The 17896-nt window shown below is 50.4% G+C and overlaps 1 protein-coding gene across 1 annotated transcript in view; it reads left to right on the top strand.

Moving 5' to 3' along the window:
- JARID2 (jumonji and AT-rich interaction domain containing 2) overlaps positions 1 to 17896 on the top strand; it is a 241817-nt gene that overhangs the window by 211965 nt on the left and 11956 nt on the right. The window contains exons 7-14 of the mRNA XM_015587263.2: positions 2489 to 3539; positions 6863 to 7365; positions 10577 to 10669; positions 13680 to 13798; positions 13887 to 13957; positions 14788 to 14902; positions 15715 to 15885; positions 16358 to 16412. Of these exons, the coding sequence (XP_015442749.1) occupies positions 2489 to 3539; positions 6863 to 7365; positions 10577 to 10669; positions 13680 to 13798; positions 13887 to 13957; positions 14788 to 14902; positions 15715 to 15885; positions 16358 to 16412 (2178 nt within the window). The remainder of the gene's footprint in view (positions 1 to 2488; positions 3540 to 6862; positions 7366 to 10576; positions 10670 to 13679; positions 13799 to 13886; positions 13958 to 14787; positions 14903 to 15714; positions 15886 to 16357; positions 16413 to 17896) is intronic.

Here is a 17896-nt window from a genome sequence, read left to right as displayed (position 1 = left end):
GGCCATTTTCATAGCTGATTCCTTATCTTTAGAAGAGATTAAAGTGTGCTGTGTAGTCTGCTTGAGTGTGAACTGGGTGAAAAGTTGGAACCAAAGATGAAGGGCCCAAAGAAGAGTTGACTTCCACTTTCTGGAAATTGGAGCCCTACTCTGAAGACACTGGATCCCCAAGGCCCATCTAGTGTCTTAATGGTGTAAAAAGTTCTCTGTGAGCCACAGCAGAATTACTCTTTGCTTTTGTTTTTCTAAATGTTTCGTTTTGTTTTTAGTCAATGGAAGTTAAAAATTAGAGGTATTTTCATTCCTCACCTTACCTCCTATTCTAAATTAGTGGTACTTACCTTAGAAAATTTGTCTTTGTCCTTATCCCTGGTTTTATAAATTTGTTTTTAATTTATTGTCACCAGGTTGCAAGTTTTTTTTGTTTTTAATTTCCCAGTCTTCGTTTTAGTCTCCTCTCTTCCTCACTTGATCCTGTTAGTCCTGCTTCTTTATAGGGTGATGAGCAGGGGAGGATTCAAACTATAGTTCCTGGACCTTCCCATCAGCCTTCAATGGGGCTTAGGACCACACTGAGTTTAGAAATAGAGGCCAGCTCACCGGAGACCTGGTTCATTAAACACCCGGGGTTGGCTCATGGAGCACAGTCTCGTACCAAGAATTTATGGCTTTGATTAGACTGTGTATAATTGGTGGCATATAAATAAATAGAGGGATATCAGTGGCTTCTTTCTTTTTTGTGTGTTCAGAATTTTCTGATAGTTTGCTTCAGTGATTCTCAAAGTATGTCCCTGGATCAGCCTCAGCATCACCTGAGACCTCGTTAAAATTCAAATTCTCAGACTCATCCCAGACCTACTGGATAAAAAGTTGTGGGGATGGGGCCTAGTGATCTCCTTTGACAAAGCCCTCAGGGTTCTTAGAACCACTGGTTAGGATACCTGTGGGAAAGTCTAATTTTTGTTTTTCATTTTCTTTTTTCAGCACTTAAGCTAACTGTGTATTCCTGGACATAGTGCAGTGGTCGCTTAAGACTCAGGGCCTGTCCTCTAGGTGATGCAGCTGAACAGTTTTGGTGGCACTGGGTATTGGGAGGAGCACACTGCTTTAGTTCTCAGCTGGTCAGCCTTTCTGAGTTGGGAGTGCAGGCTCCCTCTACCCTCTCACCTTCTTCTCGGGGGTTATTGGTGAGAAAAGAGGGCTATTGTTTCTGCTCTGTGTAATTTTTAGTCTGTCTCTTAGAGGTAGTAGTGTTATGGAACCCTGGACTTTCTGTATTTTAACTCATGTTGCAGATGAGAACTTGGGGCCCAAGGTGTGAAATGATGTGTCAAAGGCTGCTGAGGGGCAGAGTTGTGTTTTGATGTCCATCCACCCCAAAGCGGCCAGTCTCGCACCAGCTCCTATGGTGGACCCTTCATTATTCTTCGGAACTTAATGCATTCCTGGTGTCCACCCATGTCACTCTTGTTTCTCTTTATAAACGAGGGTGGCTTTTATGTGTCACAGAATTCCCGTGGTGTCCAAGCTGTAGGGCAGCCCTTGAAGAGGCTGTTTATTTACCCAGTTTCCGTCAAACCGAATATGAAAATTTGTTGAGGGTGGGAAAATGGGAACTGCCTGTGCAGAAGAGGCTTGAGCTTGTTGTGCTTCACCAAAGAGGCGAGCTGCATCCACCAGACATCCAGCAAGGTGCTCATGGGGCCCAGACTCAAATATGCGGACACTTGGCAGACACAACTCCGGGCTCGGCCTATAACTTGCATTGGAGCAGAACCACACGAGTGCTCTTGTTCTTTCCATAGTGTTTTTGTTTCATTCTTTTCTTAGCACATAGATTTTAGAATTCTCTGGGCAGATCATGCAGTCATGGGAAGCGCACAGAAAATAGCAAACATGTCTTTTCTTGGAACAGGAGGTGTGTGTGTGTGTGTGTGTGTGTGTGTACAGTTGACCCTTGAACATGGATTTGAACTACATGAGTCCACTTACATGTAGGTTTTTATTTATTTTTCAATAAATATGCAGTGGGCTCAACTAAACATGGATCAAAACGGTATTTTTGGGAGAGTTCAGTGCCCCTAACCCCCATGTTGTTCATGGGTCAACCGTACGCATTCCCCTGTACCCCAAATGGACAGGCTCTTGCTCTCGTAAATGTTATTAACCTGTGACAGGTGATTGGCGGGCATGTGCCGAGGTCCTTGTTATGAAACGCCTGATTTCCCAGAAGAGCCATGGGGACAAACATGCATGTAAAACACGCCAGGAAGCCCCACTGGACGGCACCCAGTCCGGCTGCGTAGTTTTGTGCAGAAGGATGGACGTAGAATCATGCAGAGATTGTGAAGCTGAGCATGTATTTTGTTTGCCTTGTCAGTAGCCCATGTTTCTTCTCCTCTATGTAGTTACCAGCGTGTGGAGGTCGCCTTCTGGGCAGATACTAATTCTGCTTTTTCTCCCCTCTGCTTCTCCTGCTGCCTCCCAGGTTTCGAAGGTAAATGGAGTCACTCGAATGTCATCTCTGGGTACAAGTGCAACCAGTGCCAAAAAGATGCGCGAAGTCAGACCTTCACCGTCCAAAACTGTGAAGTACACTGCTACGGTGACTAAGGGGACTGTCACATACACCAAAGCCAAGAGAGAACTGGTCAAGGAAACCAAACCCAATCACCACAAGCCCAGTTCAGCTGTCAACCACACAATCTCAGGGAAAACTGAAAGTAGCAATGCAAAAACCCGCAAACAGGTGCTATCCCTCGGGGGGGCGTCCAAGTCCACCGGGCCCGCCGTCAATGGCCTCAAGGTCAGTGGCAGGTTGAACCCAAAGTCATGCACTAAGGAGGTGGGGGGGTGGCAGCTGCGGGAGGGGCTGCGGAATTCCAAGAGGAGACTGGAAGAGGCACACCAGGCGGAAAAGCCGCAGTCACCCGCCAAGAAGATGAAAGGGGCGGCCGTCTCTGCCGAAGCCCCTGGCAGGAAGGTGTCGGCGGCCCCGGCCCCGGCCCCGGCCCCGGCGGAGAGGGCTCTGCTGAATGGACACATGAGAAAGGAAGTGCCCGAGCGGAGCTTGGAGAGGAACCGGCCAAAGCGGGCCGCGGCCGGGAGGAACACGCCGGGCAGACAAGCACACGGCAAGGCGGACAGCGCCTCCTGTGAAAATCGTTCTACCTCGCAATCAGAGCCCTTGCACAAGCCGCACGAGGCAGCGGCCAAGCCCGAGAAGGGGGCCGGCCGGGCCGGGTGGGCGGCCATGGACGAGATCCCTGTGCTCAGGCCGTCGGCCAAGGAGTTCCACGACCCGCTCGTCTACATCGAGTCGGTGCGTGCTCAGGTGGAGAAGTACGGCATGTGCAGGGTCATCCCGCCCCCAGACTGGCGGCCCGAGTGCAAGCTCAACGACGAGATGCGGTTCGTCACGCAGATCCAGCACGTCCACAAGCTGGGCCGGCGCTGGGGCCCCAATGTGCAGCGGCTGGCCTGCATCAAGAAGCACCTCAGATCTCAGGGCATCACCATGGACGAGCTCCCGCTCATAGGTGAGGTTCCCCCCGCCCACTACCACATCCTGTGGTTCCAGCTTCTCCCCTTTCATGGGAGGGTGTGCTCCTCTGGGCTCAGTCGCTGCTCAGGAGGAGGCCGAAACCCCTTCTCTACAGGTCCTGGGCATTTGTGCAGAGGAAGGGTTGGTATCATGGCACTTGCTTTTCCCATTGGGCTGTCCCCTACTGCCTGTGACTGCAGGGCCTCCCCACAGAGGCCAGGGCAGTGTTCAGGGAGATGGGGATGGCTGCTCCTATGGAGCAGTCTGTTGGGCCACCTTAACAAGGTGCCACGGAATGGAGCTCAAACAGCAGGAAGTTATCGTCTCACAGTCCTGGAGGTTGGAAGTTCGAGGTCAGAGTGGCTGGCAGGAATGGTTTCTTCTGAGGCTTCTCCTTGGCTTGTAGATGGCTGCCTTCACCGTGTCCTCTCTTGGCCGATCCTCTGTGTGTACATGCTCCTGGTGTCTCTTCCTTTTGTTAAAAGGACAACAGTCAAATGGGATAGGACTCACTGCATTTTAACTTGCCTCTTTAAAGACCCCATCTCCAAATAAGGTCACATTCTGAGGTAGTAGGGGTTAAGATTCATGTAAATACTTGGGGGACACATTTCAGCCCACAAGCTCTTGCAGACCTCAGCCCATTTCTTCTTCTGCCTGATCTATGTGTCTTCAGTCTCTTTGGTTTTTACTTGCGCTTCTGTTTCTTTGGTGACTATCTTGGCCCTCATGGGGCCCACAGGTCAAGAAACATGTTTAAATTTCTCCCAAGAACAAGCACAGCTCTGGCTGGGACCATTGCCAGGCTCGCCTCGGCTGCTCCTGGTGAACGCATGTCCCAGCCTTGAGACACTGGGCCTCCAGCAGAGCCACTCACAGGTCCTCTGGAGCTCCTTGGTCCCGCTTCTTGCCTGTATCTTGCACCTCTAGGGTGAGCTTGCCCTGTCAGGGTTGAGGGTTCTGCAGTGTGGGTTTTCCTTTTGAGGCAGCTGGATAAGGTCATTCGCTTCCCTTTCAGCTCTAGACCCATGAGAAGAAACAGGGTGCCTTCCTGCCTCTGTTTTGGAGATCCTGATTTTTCAAAGGCTGGGAGGAAAGGAGACATTTAACAGTCATTTAAGTGTCAAGAATTGGCAGTAAGATGGGGTTCCTCGTGAGATGGAGGTTTCATTATCCCTCTCCGCAGGTGCCTGCCAGGGCTAATGCCTGAGTGAGAATCACTTAATTTGAAAGAATTCATGGTTTGTGGTCCCCTGTCAGGGATGGCACGTGATAGACAGAGACGTGGGGCTATGGGAATAGACCGAGATGGCGAGAGTGTCTCGGGAGCTTGTGTTTGCTGTGCCCTGTGTGTAGTCAGGCCATTGGGTGACTCAGAACAGCACTGAGCCCTCCTGGCTGTAGAGAGAGGTCCCAAGTCTGCTCCTTCCTCCCCCAGCGAGGGTAGCGGTGGGTCTTTTAGGGACAGGTGGAGTACTCAGGTGATGTCATGATGACAGCCAGCAACCTTTTTGTTCAGAGTAGGATTTCTTTAACCTTCTCCTTCCCGTAGCAGCAGAAGCCTTGTAGAAGCATCAGTGTGGTGTGTGTGTTCATGCTCCTGCCATTGCCTGGAAGCATAAAGCATTGTCACTGTCTGTAAAAGGGGTGCTGACCTGGCTCGCTGCTGATAGAGGCCCTCGGCCCAGGGTCTGATTTCAGTTGTCTCAAAGTACAAGGAACCTTAGTAGTTTTGAAGCAGTTTCCCAGAATCCACCAAACACAGCCCCTTGGGGCGCTGCTGTGCTTCAGAGGGTGGGGTCAGCATGGACTCCAGTGAGGGAGGCACTTTGCCAATTAGCAGCCTGCTGGCCCAGTGAATGGGCCGAACATGGCAGTTGAGGCTATGAAATAATAAATTTGCAAGAACTTAGAGAAAAAAATGCAGAAATGTTAGCTGGCTTCCCCTCAAGTGAGACCTGTGATCTGAGCCAATGTAGCGTGTTGGGATAACTTGCTTCATTCACTCTCCACCTCTGCAAGTCTGGTAGTGTGCTGCCAGCCTCAGAAGGTTTTCTGATGGAGAGAGACCAGAGTGAGGCCCGGATTCTGGTTGATGTCGGGGCAAGTCTCCTCACTGAGTTTGCTCCATTATCCACAAAAACAGCCAAATCCATCCCACCAAGCTGAGTAAATGGCATTCAGTCTGCTGCACACCCATCGATGCCCTGGTCTTACTCACAGTCAGCTCGAGGTAGTCCAGGCTCACATCTGGCAGTCCCACGATGCCCAGCCCACTATTGGCCCTGATGCCATTCTCAGGCTGTCAGTCTGGTGGGAGTCTTGCTGCTTTTTCTTTTATTAGTGGATTTAAATCTATTCCTACCCTCCAAAGACCTAAAACTTCCTTGCTTTTTACTTTGCTCACCTGGCATTTCATTGTGCATTTACCTCCTAATAGCCAGTGGCTGATTATTCTGGAAGATTTCCCTCCCTTTATTGGCCTGAGGGAGGTTGCTTTTCTAGGTCCCATCTAGCTGTAGATAGTCACTGTGTGGGCATTCCAGCATGTTTGAGTGGATGTACATTTGTATGATTCTGTAACTTGATCAAGGGCTGTAGTAGAAACTAGCTTCTGCATCCTCCTGAGATAAGCAGTTTCTCTGTGAATGCATGATGGACAGACAGACTTCTGGGTGCCCTCGTGTGAATGTTGCCTGTCATCCTGGAAATCAAGTGGGATTGAAAATCAACAACCTCAAGTACACGTGTGTAGGGAGTGTTACGAGGGGAAATAGGATTGATGACACATGCTGCATGTATACAGTTTCTGACATCACAGCGGTTCTGATGCTGGGCCATGGGTACGGCTGAGTGGCACAACCTAGGCCCTACCCTCCCCTCACCAGGGATGGGCCCCTGCTCCTTGTCTTGTTAATCTGCTTCCTTGGTTGTGTTAGGAGGGTGTGCACCAGTGCATGCTGCCCCTGTCTGATGGAGTGCTGGAACGTTATTCACATGGATCTGCACAGCCAGATCGACTGTTCAGGCCTCTGCTTATCACCTCCTTTCCTTACCATCCCTCTGAAGACAGTAGTCTCCATAATTCCCCAGCCTCAATCGGCTTTATTTATCCCTGTAGTGCCCCAAATTGTCTTAACACCCATTCTCGTGGACTGAGTTCCCTGAGGGCCAGAAATGATTGTTTGCTGTCCCGACCCCAGAGCCTGGTGGTGTCCTGGCACATATGGGCATCCATGGACTACCACTTGAGAAGGAGGTCTCGTTCATGGTCCTTTTCACCAATCGTCCCTGTGTTTTCTCCTCTCTCCATCCCAGGAGGCTGTGAGCTCGACCTGGCCTGCTTTTTCCGGCTGATTAATGAGATGGGCGGCATGCAGCAAGTGACTGACCTCAAAAAATGGAACAAACTAGCAGACATGCTGCGCATCCCCAAGACTGCCCAGGACCGGCTGGCCAAGCTCCAGGAGGCCTACTGCCAGTACTTGCTGTCCTACGACTCCCTGTCCCCTGAGGAGCACCGGCGGCTGGAGAAAGAGGTGCTGATGGAGAAGGAGAGCCTGGAGAAGCGGAAGGGGCCCCTGGAGGGCCACACGGAGCATGACTACAACAAGTTCCACTCCCTGCCCCGCTTCGAGCCCAAGAACGGGCTCATCAATGGCGTGGCCCACAGGAACGGCTTCCGAAGCAAGCTCAAAGAGGTGGGCCAGGCCCAGCTCAAGACAGGCCGGCGGCGACTCTTTGCTCAGGAAAAGGAAGTAGTGAAAGAAGAGGAAGAGGACAAAGGCGTCCTTAGCGACTTCCATAAGTGTATATATAAGGTATGGCCGGGCCCCTGTCCGATGGGGCTGGGAGTGTGGAGTGAGGCCCTCAGATGCCTGATGGAGCTAAAAAGGGGCTGGCTGCCATGCTGGGATCTGGGGGTCCTAGAGCCACCAGATCTCTTTCTCTGGGAAATGTCTGCAGTCTGCAGAGAGGATGGGTAGTCAGGACACACAGGCCTTGGGGCGTCTGGCCAGCTGTGGCTGGCCCTTTCTCTCTCTTACAAGCTGTGAGCATGGAATGAGTCGCTTGCCGTCTCCAGGGCTTGGATTTCCTTTTTTGTCAGATGAGCTGAGTGTGTGCCTACATGTGCCTTTGAGCCACCCCTATTTCGGCCTGGAGAACAGGAGCTGCCCAGTCTGGGCTGGGGGATCTTGGACATAGAAGGAGCCAACCCTCTGTGGGCTGGAGCTCTAGTTTTCTTTGCCTCCTTGTTTGTTTTCTGAATAGCCTACTGCCCCCCAGCTCAGTTTGGCCAGGTCTTTTCATGGCGAGAGGTCTTGACAGAGCTATCCCCACACATCTCACTGTTAAAAACTCATGGAGGGAGGAGGAGGAGGCAGGGAGAACACGGCGAAATGAAATGTGCACCGTGTTTTCCCAGCTCTGCCAGATCTTGTTGCAGCACCAGCCATCAGGCGAAGACTCACTCCTCTGAGAAGTGAGGCAGAGTCTTGGGGACTCTGCTTGGCAGCCCGCCTGCCTCGGCTTAGCAGTGGAGACTGCCGCCTCCTGTTTAGCAGGTTCTAAAGCCAGATTTAGGGCCGCCTCCCTCCCCCGCCTGCCAGGGTGAGTTGGGCACCCTGGTGGAGCTAAGAGAGGCCTCTACTGGGCTGCCCAGGCTTTGAGAGGTACATGGGCTGGCTCCTGGAGGTCCTAGGTCTGGATTTAACAGGAAGGGATTGCTCTTGCAGCGGGGTCCTGTCGGCCCTCGCCCAGCAGCCATGCTCCCACCTCAGTGAGCCTAGCAGTCGTCTGGGGGTCAATGAGTTTCTGCTACACTGGGAATCTGCTGTGGGTTATCGCCACACACAGCCACACTCCCTGGGTTCCCACTGCTGCCTGGAGGCAGGCCCTGGCTTGTGCCTGCCTGGTTAAATCAATATGGACTTCTGATACCTGATCCATCACAGACACGTAGGGAGCGTCTCTGTTTTGCCTCTCCCCTTTGAGTCTGTGCTCGGTAGTCATACCTTTAGCTGCTGTCCATCATACTTCTTATTTTTCTGTTAGTAGTTAGCCTTTGCACTCCTGCTTGCCTAGAACTGTTTCTACTATTAGACCCAGAAAGGGCTCAGTGTCCCCGCTGTTATCTTCCCGTGATGCTTTGCAGAGACGACAAGGGTGGGGAATGGCTCCCTGCAGCCAGCCGATGACCTTCCTTCCATTTCACATTTTAAATATTGTATGAAAAGGGAGAGGGCAGCCCGTGGACTATAAATGCAGGAGTACTTTGACGTGTGTTTCCTCAGTGTTTGCCTGAGAAGCCCTCCTCAATCAAAGCCACACATTAAATCCTGTGGCTCTGAATAGCCAACTCATGAAATGAAATATTTTCAGCTTTTGTTACTTTTTATTTAAGAAAACCGATTTTATGAGAGCAAGTTGGATCCAAGCAAGAAGTTTTTTGAAAACATGCTTTGCAAAGAGTATTTTTAGAGTTCATCGTGAAACTCTCAGAGTCCAAGGGCCGTGGTGATGCTCAGTGGCAGCTGTGTGCACGCGGCGAGATTGGAGCTCATGATTCTCCAGGCCCCTTGGCATCCTGGGGCCATTGACTGTTGGCTGCTGGGTGTCACCTTCTCAAATTATGGGCACTCTGCCTTAGTGCAAAATTAGGTCCCTCTAGTCATTAAGTTTTTATTTTGTAATGAACAGAATGTCAGCAGAAGTTTGGAATTGTACAGGAGTATTTTCTTTGAGTTAGAACCCCATGGAGTCCCTTATATTATAGCTGAAATGCAAAAGCAGGTGCCAAAATCTTCACATTGACTGCTTTGACTGTTCTTCCAAAGGCAACAAGAATGTGCCACACACTCCAGAGCTGTTACTTTTTATGAGGCTGTTTCAGTGTCACCTCATTAGGGAAACCTTCAGGTAAAAGCCACCCTTCCTTGCCACTCCTGTCACTCTGCACTTAGTCCCTCCTCACAGCTCTTATTTGTTTAAAGGCTGTATTCCCCAGGCAGGACGTAAGCCCCACAGGGCCAGAGAGTGTGTCGGTTTCAGTCTGCATCCCCTTGAACTAGGCCTAATGTACAATAGGTACTCAGGACATATTCCTTCAATCAAGGGATAAATGCGTGTAGTCAAAAAGAGTGAAAGGCATGAATCTTACAAGTTTGTCTCTGCAAAACAACACATTCTGCTGTATAGGTTAAAAATAGGCTCTAACCTGGGAATCCCAAACTAGAACAGTGAGCTGTTTGATAAAAGGAGGTCATTTTGAAGGTTACTGGGAAAAGGGCAAGATAGGGGACAATGTTTGATGTCTCAAGGTGTCAAATCTCATTGAAAAATAAAAAATTAAAAATAAATAAAGGTGTTACTTGCCCTCCCTGGGGAGGAGGTACAACAAGCAGGGACAGCGACAGCAAGTGGCTTCTGTGGTAAGAGCAATTGGGTTACTTCCGTTCCCTCAGATCCGCGAGGTGAGGTTGCTCTTCTGGCCAGTTTTCACGTGACAAAGACCTTTGGGGCACAGAAGTCACCCTAAGTTTGTCTCAGAATCCTTCAGGCTTCTTTCTTGGGAGCCTAGTCACGATCCAGCCAGTCCCAGCCTCGATGCTGTCAGTGTCTTCACTGGCCCACAACCTTTATCTTCCCCCTCATGGGTAAACTGAGGAATTCTGCCCCTCTTTCCCCATTGTACCCATTTCTCCAGAAAGTGAAAGCTGTTCTTTAAACAGAGTACCCTGGAAGTGTACGTCTAGGTTCAAATGTGCTTTTGCTGTGGCTTCCTGGTCTCAGCCTGTTTCCACCAGATGCCAGATCCGTTTGCTCCTGGTGCTGTGATGGCGGTGTGCCCTCCAGCTCCCTTTGTTGGCACTGAGGAGCCTTAGTGTTTTCCTGCTTTCTCTACTTGTATTAACTCGGGACACAGACTGGCCCACGGCTGTGGGGACGCACCCATGGCAGGGTGGCCCGATGTGGGGTTAGGGCTCAGCTTTGTTGCTTAGCTGGACTCTCCTGTTTTTGTTTCCTTTCCAGGGAAGGTCTGTTTCTTTAACAACTTTTTATCGAACAGCAAGAAACATCATGAACATGTGCTTCAGCAAGGAGCCCGCACCAGCTGAAATTGAGGTAGGTGAGCTGAGCCTGTCCTGGAGCCATCAGGCCCCAGGAGAGGACTTGAGTGATTGACTTGTCTGTCTTCTGAGTACTGGGGGCAGCTAAAAGTTTTAACTCCTGTTAATCTAAATTCGTTCCATCAAAAAAGGTATAATGAAGAGAGCGAGTCTCCCTGGCTTGTCCCTGACTTACCCCACAAAGCAAGGGCCGAGATGCAGAGGCCAGGGGTGAGCTCTGGGCGTCCTCCCAGCTGGCCGCTTTCCCCCTGTCCTCTGTGTGTCTTTTATGCAAGAGAATGTTTGGAATCTTTCGAAACCGTAGTTGTGCTTTTCCTTCTCCCCTGTTTTTCACTTAGCGGGATTGGCAGATTGCCATTTCCGTGCTTCTGCCAGCTCTGTTCGTTGAGTTAGTGTGAGGTTGGAGAGATAGTGAGCACCTCTGTGCCCAGACCAGTTAGGGGGAGTTTTGCGCACAGTGCTACAGGACAGAGACCAGATCTGTTTGTTTACATCCCCTTGGCCAGCGCCCAGCCGAGTTGGTGTGAACTTCCAGATTGGCGGGCCGTCGTCGGCAGCACTTGATCCTGTTGGGGAACGAAACCAAACTTCTGCTGCTGGTTAAGGGGAGCTGTTGGTGGGGAGCGGGTTTACAGGGACTGCGGCCTTGGCTTTTGCCTGTAGCCTTGGCTTTTGCCGTATAGCAGGCTTCAGACCACGTCTTGTGTTCTACTGTGATATGTGCCCCTTCTTCTTCATAAAACCCAGGCTGACCACTAGGGGGCACAGCCATCCTGATTTGACCAGGTTTCCCGGGAGTGGGACTTGCAGGACAGTCCTGGCTAAACCAGGCCACCTGGCCACCATGTGATGCCAACACCGCTGATAGTCACCGTCGGAAGGCCAGGGGCTCCCGCCCCGGTGCTCAGGCCTGGCTTCCCAGTTTTGTGAGTTCAGTATTTACTTTCGGCACCACTGGCACCCTTTTCAGGCCTTAGGCCTCTACGGGTGTGCCTAGGCTGCCCCAGCTCTGTGCCCTGGGTGCTGCCTTTGAACACCACACCATGGCCTGACCTCCACCCCATCTTCCAATTTTGGCCTTGCCAAAGCCACTTTCCGTCAATCAAACGTCAACCGGGCCCAGATTCTGGCACACATGTGGCCCTCACAGTTAGTTCCGGGGTGCTCATGGCATTCGTAGTAGAGATGCCAGGAGAATGGAATGTGATTCTTTGGAAAAAGCGGCCTTTGTTGCACCGCATTGGTCTTCGTGGGCATCTCTGAAGGTGCACAGTTTATTATTATCCGGAGTCTGAGGAAAGCTCAGCTTATTTTAGTTTCCTACTCAGGAAGTCATTCTCGTTGAAAAGTCTGGCTTTTGCTTTAGCAGTTAATGTTTAAACACCACGGGAAGATTTGCTAAAATCCAAACTTTCCGTCTGAGGCTGTCTAGCGTCCGGGTCCTTCAGAGAAAGCTGGGCTTTCCTCTTGGCTAGTGCTCAGCACCTGGACTGGCCCCTGCTTAGCAGTGGGTCCCTTTCCTCCTCCCATGTTTATAGTTATCTGTCCGAGGTTGTTGTCTAATACATGGATGGCAGCACCAGGACTGTGACCAGTCCCTGCAACCGGAAATCGCTTCATTCCTTACGTTCAAGGAAATCTATTTAAAGAATCCAGGCACATAATGATGCTGAATTTATTCTTGGCTTGGGGCCTTTGGACATCTCTGGGCTGGTCCCTCTTTGTTGAAGTCGCACGATTTGGTAGAAGCCTATCCGTGGCATCCTGGCAGCACTTTGAACTGACTTGTGCTTTGTGATGCCAAGTGGTTATTGGCTCAGCTTCCTCCACTAAAGGTGATTCTAGCTAAATGGGTTTTGCCACGATTAGGGAAGGTGATGTTGTGTTTTTGGAATGATAATTGAAAACAAAATGAAAAAGTGCCTCTGAGTTGAGGGGAGTCACCTAAAGGTGAGCCAGGCACATCTGCTCACCTGTTAGCAAAACACATTCTGACCCACTCTCTGCCCCATGCTGGTTTAGATCAGACTCATTAGGTTACTTGGAAAGTTTTTTAAACCAGACAGGTGTATCCACCTCCCTCAGTCTGATTCAGTTGGTTTGGGTTACAGCCCGGGTATACACGGCCTTTACTCCTCAGATGTTTCTCCCATGGCAGCCAGTTGCCAGCCCCACATAGAAGTGAGGATGGCTGGTTATTGGGAGTGTGTGAGGCGTATGTCTGTTGAGATGCCGGATCTGGAGGCCACATTTATTACAATCGAAGGATGATGGTGGGGCGTCTTATCATTGCCCCCCCCATATAAATTATTTTTTTATTGCAATAAAATAGACATAATCTTAAAATTGACTGTCTTAAACATTTTTAATATATAGTTCAGTGGTATAAGTACATTTATATTGTACAGCCATCACCACCATCCATCTCCAAAGTGCTGTTCATCTTGCAAAACTGAAATTCTGTACCCATTATGAAGGAATGCCCCATAACCCCATCCCTCCAGCCCCTGACAACCCCCCTTCTACTTTCATACTCTATTACTACACTAGATACTTCATATAAGTGGAAACAAAGTATTTGCCTTTTTTTGTCTGGCTTAATCCACTTAGCATTATGTCCTTTTAGCATTATGTCCTCAAGGTTCATCCATGTGTTAGAATTTTTCCCCTTTGAAGACTAAACAGTATTCCATTGTACAGAGGATTCCACCCTTGGCTTATCCATCCTTCTATCAGTGGACATGGTTGCTTCCATGTTTTAGCTGTTGTGAATAATGCTGCTGTGACTGTGGGTGTGCAGATACCTGTTGGAGCCCCTGCCTTCAGTTCTGTTGGATCTACCTGCAGAGGTGATTCCATGGCTTTTCTACTCAGTGCTCTCTTGGAGGCCGGTCTGCGATGGGCTCCTACACCGTGCATTAGTGTCCCTGTGTTGTTAGGTCAAACTGTGCTCTGTGGCTCAGGCACAGTGGAGGTGGTAACTGTTCCTTTCCTCTTCCTCACAGCAAGAGTACTGGAGGTTAGTAGAAGAGAAGGACTGCCACGTGGCAGTGCACTGCGGCAAAGTGGACACCAACACTCACGGCAGCGGATTCCCAGTAGGAAAATCAGAACCATTTTCAAGGTGAAGTTGGAGTCCCTTATGCATGTTCTGGGGGCTAGGTGGTGACCCTCCCTACGAGTCTGTGACATCCCTCTTCTTTCCTCTGCAGGCATGGATGGAACCTTACCGTCCTCCCCAATAACACAGGGTCCATCCTGCGTCACCTCGGTGCTGTGCCTGGTATGTGTGACACAGCTGCTGTCTCTAGGGTCCCAAGGCCCCAGCCTCTGCAGCTTGAAGAATGGAGCTGGGCAGTTCTGTTTAAGCACAACTGGAAACGGACAGGGGATAGTACGGTGTAGAGTATATATATGGAAAGCAAACCATTGATTTGTAGAAAAAAGAGAGAATAAGATTATAATTGAAGTGCATAAAAATGTGGAAGAGTAAATCAAATAGCAGTATCTAGAGGCTGAAAAGATGCTTAGTGGCCAACTTTTCACCTTGAAAGTGGTGTTTTCAAAGCTACAGTCCTGACTCCTTAGGTCTGCTGTAGGCTTGTGAGTGATAGACTGATTCTGTGTAGATCTTGGGGAAAGCCAGGTATCCTGGGGTCGTGGTTGCTGAAGGCTGGGCCCCCTGGAGAAGGCTGGGACCCTCCACACTTTGCGGAGGCCATTACTCAAGGCCTCCAAACAAAGGAGCTTTGTACTTCCTGCCTCCAGCATCACAGGAGTATAGGTTTAGCACCTCTCTTCTCAGCCTCGAGGCCCATGGCTGCTGGTTACTTGCTAGTAGTCATCAAGGTCCCGTTCCTTGGGGCTTCCTGCTGCCCAACTCACTAATTCAGATGCTCTTTTACTAGTTCATAAGTGTCCATCTTTGGCTTTGCTTCTGTGTGGCAAGCAAGAAAGAGCAGGTACCTTCTCACTGGATTTTGTCTGTCTGGGTTTGAATTCATTTCTTCCTTCCTGTTCTTACTTGGGGAGAAGAAAGCGATTTCTAATGGCCGTTGCTCTCAGACATCACTGCCATTGTTTAGAATACTGTCTTCTCCCTTTGTGTTTTAGGAGTGACAATTCCCTGGCTAAATATTGGCATGGTCTTTTCTACCTCATGCTGGTCTCGAGACCAAAACCACCTTCCCTACATTGACTACTTACACACTGGTGCTGACTGCATTTGGTGAGTACGCCAGCCCCCACCGGGGCGGCTTGGGGCAGGGCTGGGGGCAACGATGCTGGGAGGGCGCCTGCACAGCACCTCCTCTCTGCTAGGTGGCCGACAGCCTTTGAGAGCTAGCTTTTCTGAGTTTGTCCCTGTTCCCTGTCATAGCCTCTCAGCCCGGGATTTCTTACCTCCATTAGAGGGGTTTGAGGTGGCGGAGAATATTTTAATTTGCTCTGATGAGCATCTTTTCATGTGTTTATAGGCCACTTATATTCCTTTTGTCAGTTGCCAATTTATATTTGATTTTCCTTCTAGGATATTATTTTTTGGTGTGCTTGGTTTCCAAAGTTTGTTTCCTATTAGGGATGAGAAACAGTAAGGGTTTCACTGAAAGTTGACCAGTAGTGGCAACCATGTCATTGGCCTCCTCCTAACCCTGTGTAAGCCATTCACTCTCTGGCCTCCTGTGAGTGGTCATTTCCAGCATCTCCCTATGGCAGTACCTCCCAACTCCCCTGACGAATCCGGGGAGAATAGGTTTTCTGGGAAATGGAGATTCCGCTGTGTCCAGATGCCCGTGTTGTTTTCCTGTGCACAAGTTTGTCAGTTTGGTGGGAAGCAAGTTAGTCTGTGAGCCTGGCTGTCAACTCTAACCAGTCCTGATCCATGGCTGGCTCTTGGTTCCTTTGTTTACGGTGGCAGATGGGAAATTGCTGCAAATAATCAGATGTCTTGTTGTCTGACAGTCTACCAGCATCACGTTCATCCCACACAAATGGTGTTTATCATCCTAATGGAGTGATTAGGTGTCTTTTATTAAAATAAAGTATTAGAACTACGTTCTCGTCTAAGGAGCCAGTGTCTGGAGTAGTCTCATCACGACTCCCCTGCTTTCCGGCCAGAGCACAGACTGTGGTAGCTGATGTTGCAGCAGGGCCCCCGATGGCAAGCCTGTGTGCGGAAGAAGGTGGTCTTCAGCTTCCTGTAGTTGACCTTCTGTGAGTGGCTACTGAGAAGGACAGTGGCCTCGGGGCAGAGTATGTGCGGACTGCACAGCTGAGAGAAGACAGCTGGACGATTCCCATTCAGAGTGTGAATGGCTGCTTGGACTTCGGCAGAGCGTGTCGTCTCCTGCCGGGAGTCACGGTGCCCTCCGTACCGTTCCCCATGGAGACATGTCTGTGGGCAGCGCCGGGCTGGGGTTTATGGAGCCTTACAGGCCTGTGACCTGAGGCAGGGCACCTTAAGACCGCTCAGGGTCTTGGTTTCTTCATCTGAAAGGGGTGTGATAGGACCCACACCCGGCAGGGTGACGAGGTGGAGTAATGGTTGAGTTAGAGGTAGGGAAATGGAGAGTCTGTGGGCTTTCTGAGACTAATCCCTGCATCTCGTTGATGGGGAATAAAGAGGAGGCCGGGATGTGATTAGAGAACTTTATGGTTGTGGTTTTTCTTAAAACATGTGATTTAGGTTAGAAACCCTGGATTTAAATCACAAATCAGTAACAGAATATGTTGGCATTGAAGTAACATTAGCATTAAAGAAACCACTTCAGTGCAGCCGCTGAAACCAGGATTTGGCCTCCAAGTGGAGAATTTCATCACAGACACCTTAGCTCGGCTGGGCCTATGAGAAGGTGCAAGTTTGGAACTGGGCGAGAGGGCGGGACAAGCTGATGAGCGTGACTAGAGAGGTGCAGCCTTTCGATCCTCACCGGAGCTACTGTCCCTGCTCTGGTTGTCACTGGTGGTCAATGGCCTCATGTGCTGTGGCAGCCTGGAGTCCTGTCAGGACACTCCGGGAATAGAGGGCGGGCTCGGCTCTGAGGTCATCTTGCTTGTATTTTCTGTATGTGTCCCGCAGTAGCCTGCTAACACCCATGGGTGGGTAGACAGAAGGGAGGGCCTTTGAGGAGGCCTCAAATACCTGCCCACGCACGCTGACCACCTGGTACCAGGATTTCATATGTTGTAGATGACGACTGTGTCTTCTTGAGGCACCAGTGATAATTCCCCACTCCCATGATTGCAGTGAGGTTCCAGGTTCTTTTGGTTATGGTCTGTCTACATCTTCAGCCTTTTCTCCTTTCCATCTTTCTTGTTGGCTCCTTAGCTCCAGCCAGAGTGATCTGTGTTGTCCCGAGCCTCACCCCACAGCTACCTCCTCTGCCCGGCTCCCCTTGGTCACTCAGTTTGCCGGACGTAGCCATGTGTGGGTTTGATTGTCCTGTGTGTGTTGCCAGCTGATATTGGCCTGGCGGGGTTCTGGCACAAGCAGCTGCCTCAGCAGATGGGGCCTGGGCCTCTTGGGCGCACCCTCCGCCCACTTCACGGCACCTACAACGTCAGCCTGAGCACTGACCGCAAGGCAGTGTGTATCGGCTAGACTCCTTTCTCAACTTTGTATTTGGAGTACTGAGGGGTTCTTTTAGCTTTCCTGGTCACCTCAGCCCTCAGCTCTGTGGGACAAGGGAGGCAGAACCGTGCCAGGGTCTCACGAGGTGGCCTGGGCTGGAGGGCCGAGGGAACCCCATATTCTAGCACTGAATCCTAGTTCTGTAGTGCCTCTTATTATAGAAGAGTGTCAAATGCCAACCCAGTGATAAGACACAGCTTTTAGAGCATTCACAAAAGGCTAATTGAGCCTGCAGATGTGTCTGGATCTGATTTATAGGGGAGTTTAAACATCTGTTTTTGGTTTGAAGCCTTTTTGGCTCACGTATAGGTCAGATCTGCATAAAAGATGAGCATGCGGTTTGGCTGTGCTGGGTGATAGCGGCAGTGTTGCCTTGGGAAGTGGGGTGGGCGCTGGCCTGGGAACCACGGCTCCAGTCACTAGTCACTGTCACCCAGCGATCCCAGGAACACATTTCAGTCGCTCCTCTCCTGCACCTGAGATAACTTTCCATGCCTTGTTAGCTCATTTCACCAAGGGAGGATGCAGGTGAGGCCCAGCACGCGCTCCCTTGTCAAGCCTCCGCTCCTGCCTTATTTCCTAACAACCCAGGTA

Source organism: Pteropus alecto, unplaced genomic scaffold, assembly GCF_000325575.1.
Source record: "Pteropus alecto unplaced genomic scaffold, ASM32557v1 scaffold121, whole genome shotgun sequence".
In the NCBI taxonomy this organism is placed as follows: domain Eukaryota; kingdom Metazoa; phylum Chordata; class Mammalia; order Chiroptera; family Pteropodidae; genus Pteropus; species Pteropus alecto.
Note: the sequence above shows the minus strand (reverse complement) of the source record. Positions and strands in the feature narration are given on the sequence as shown.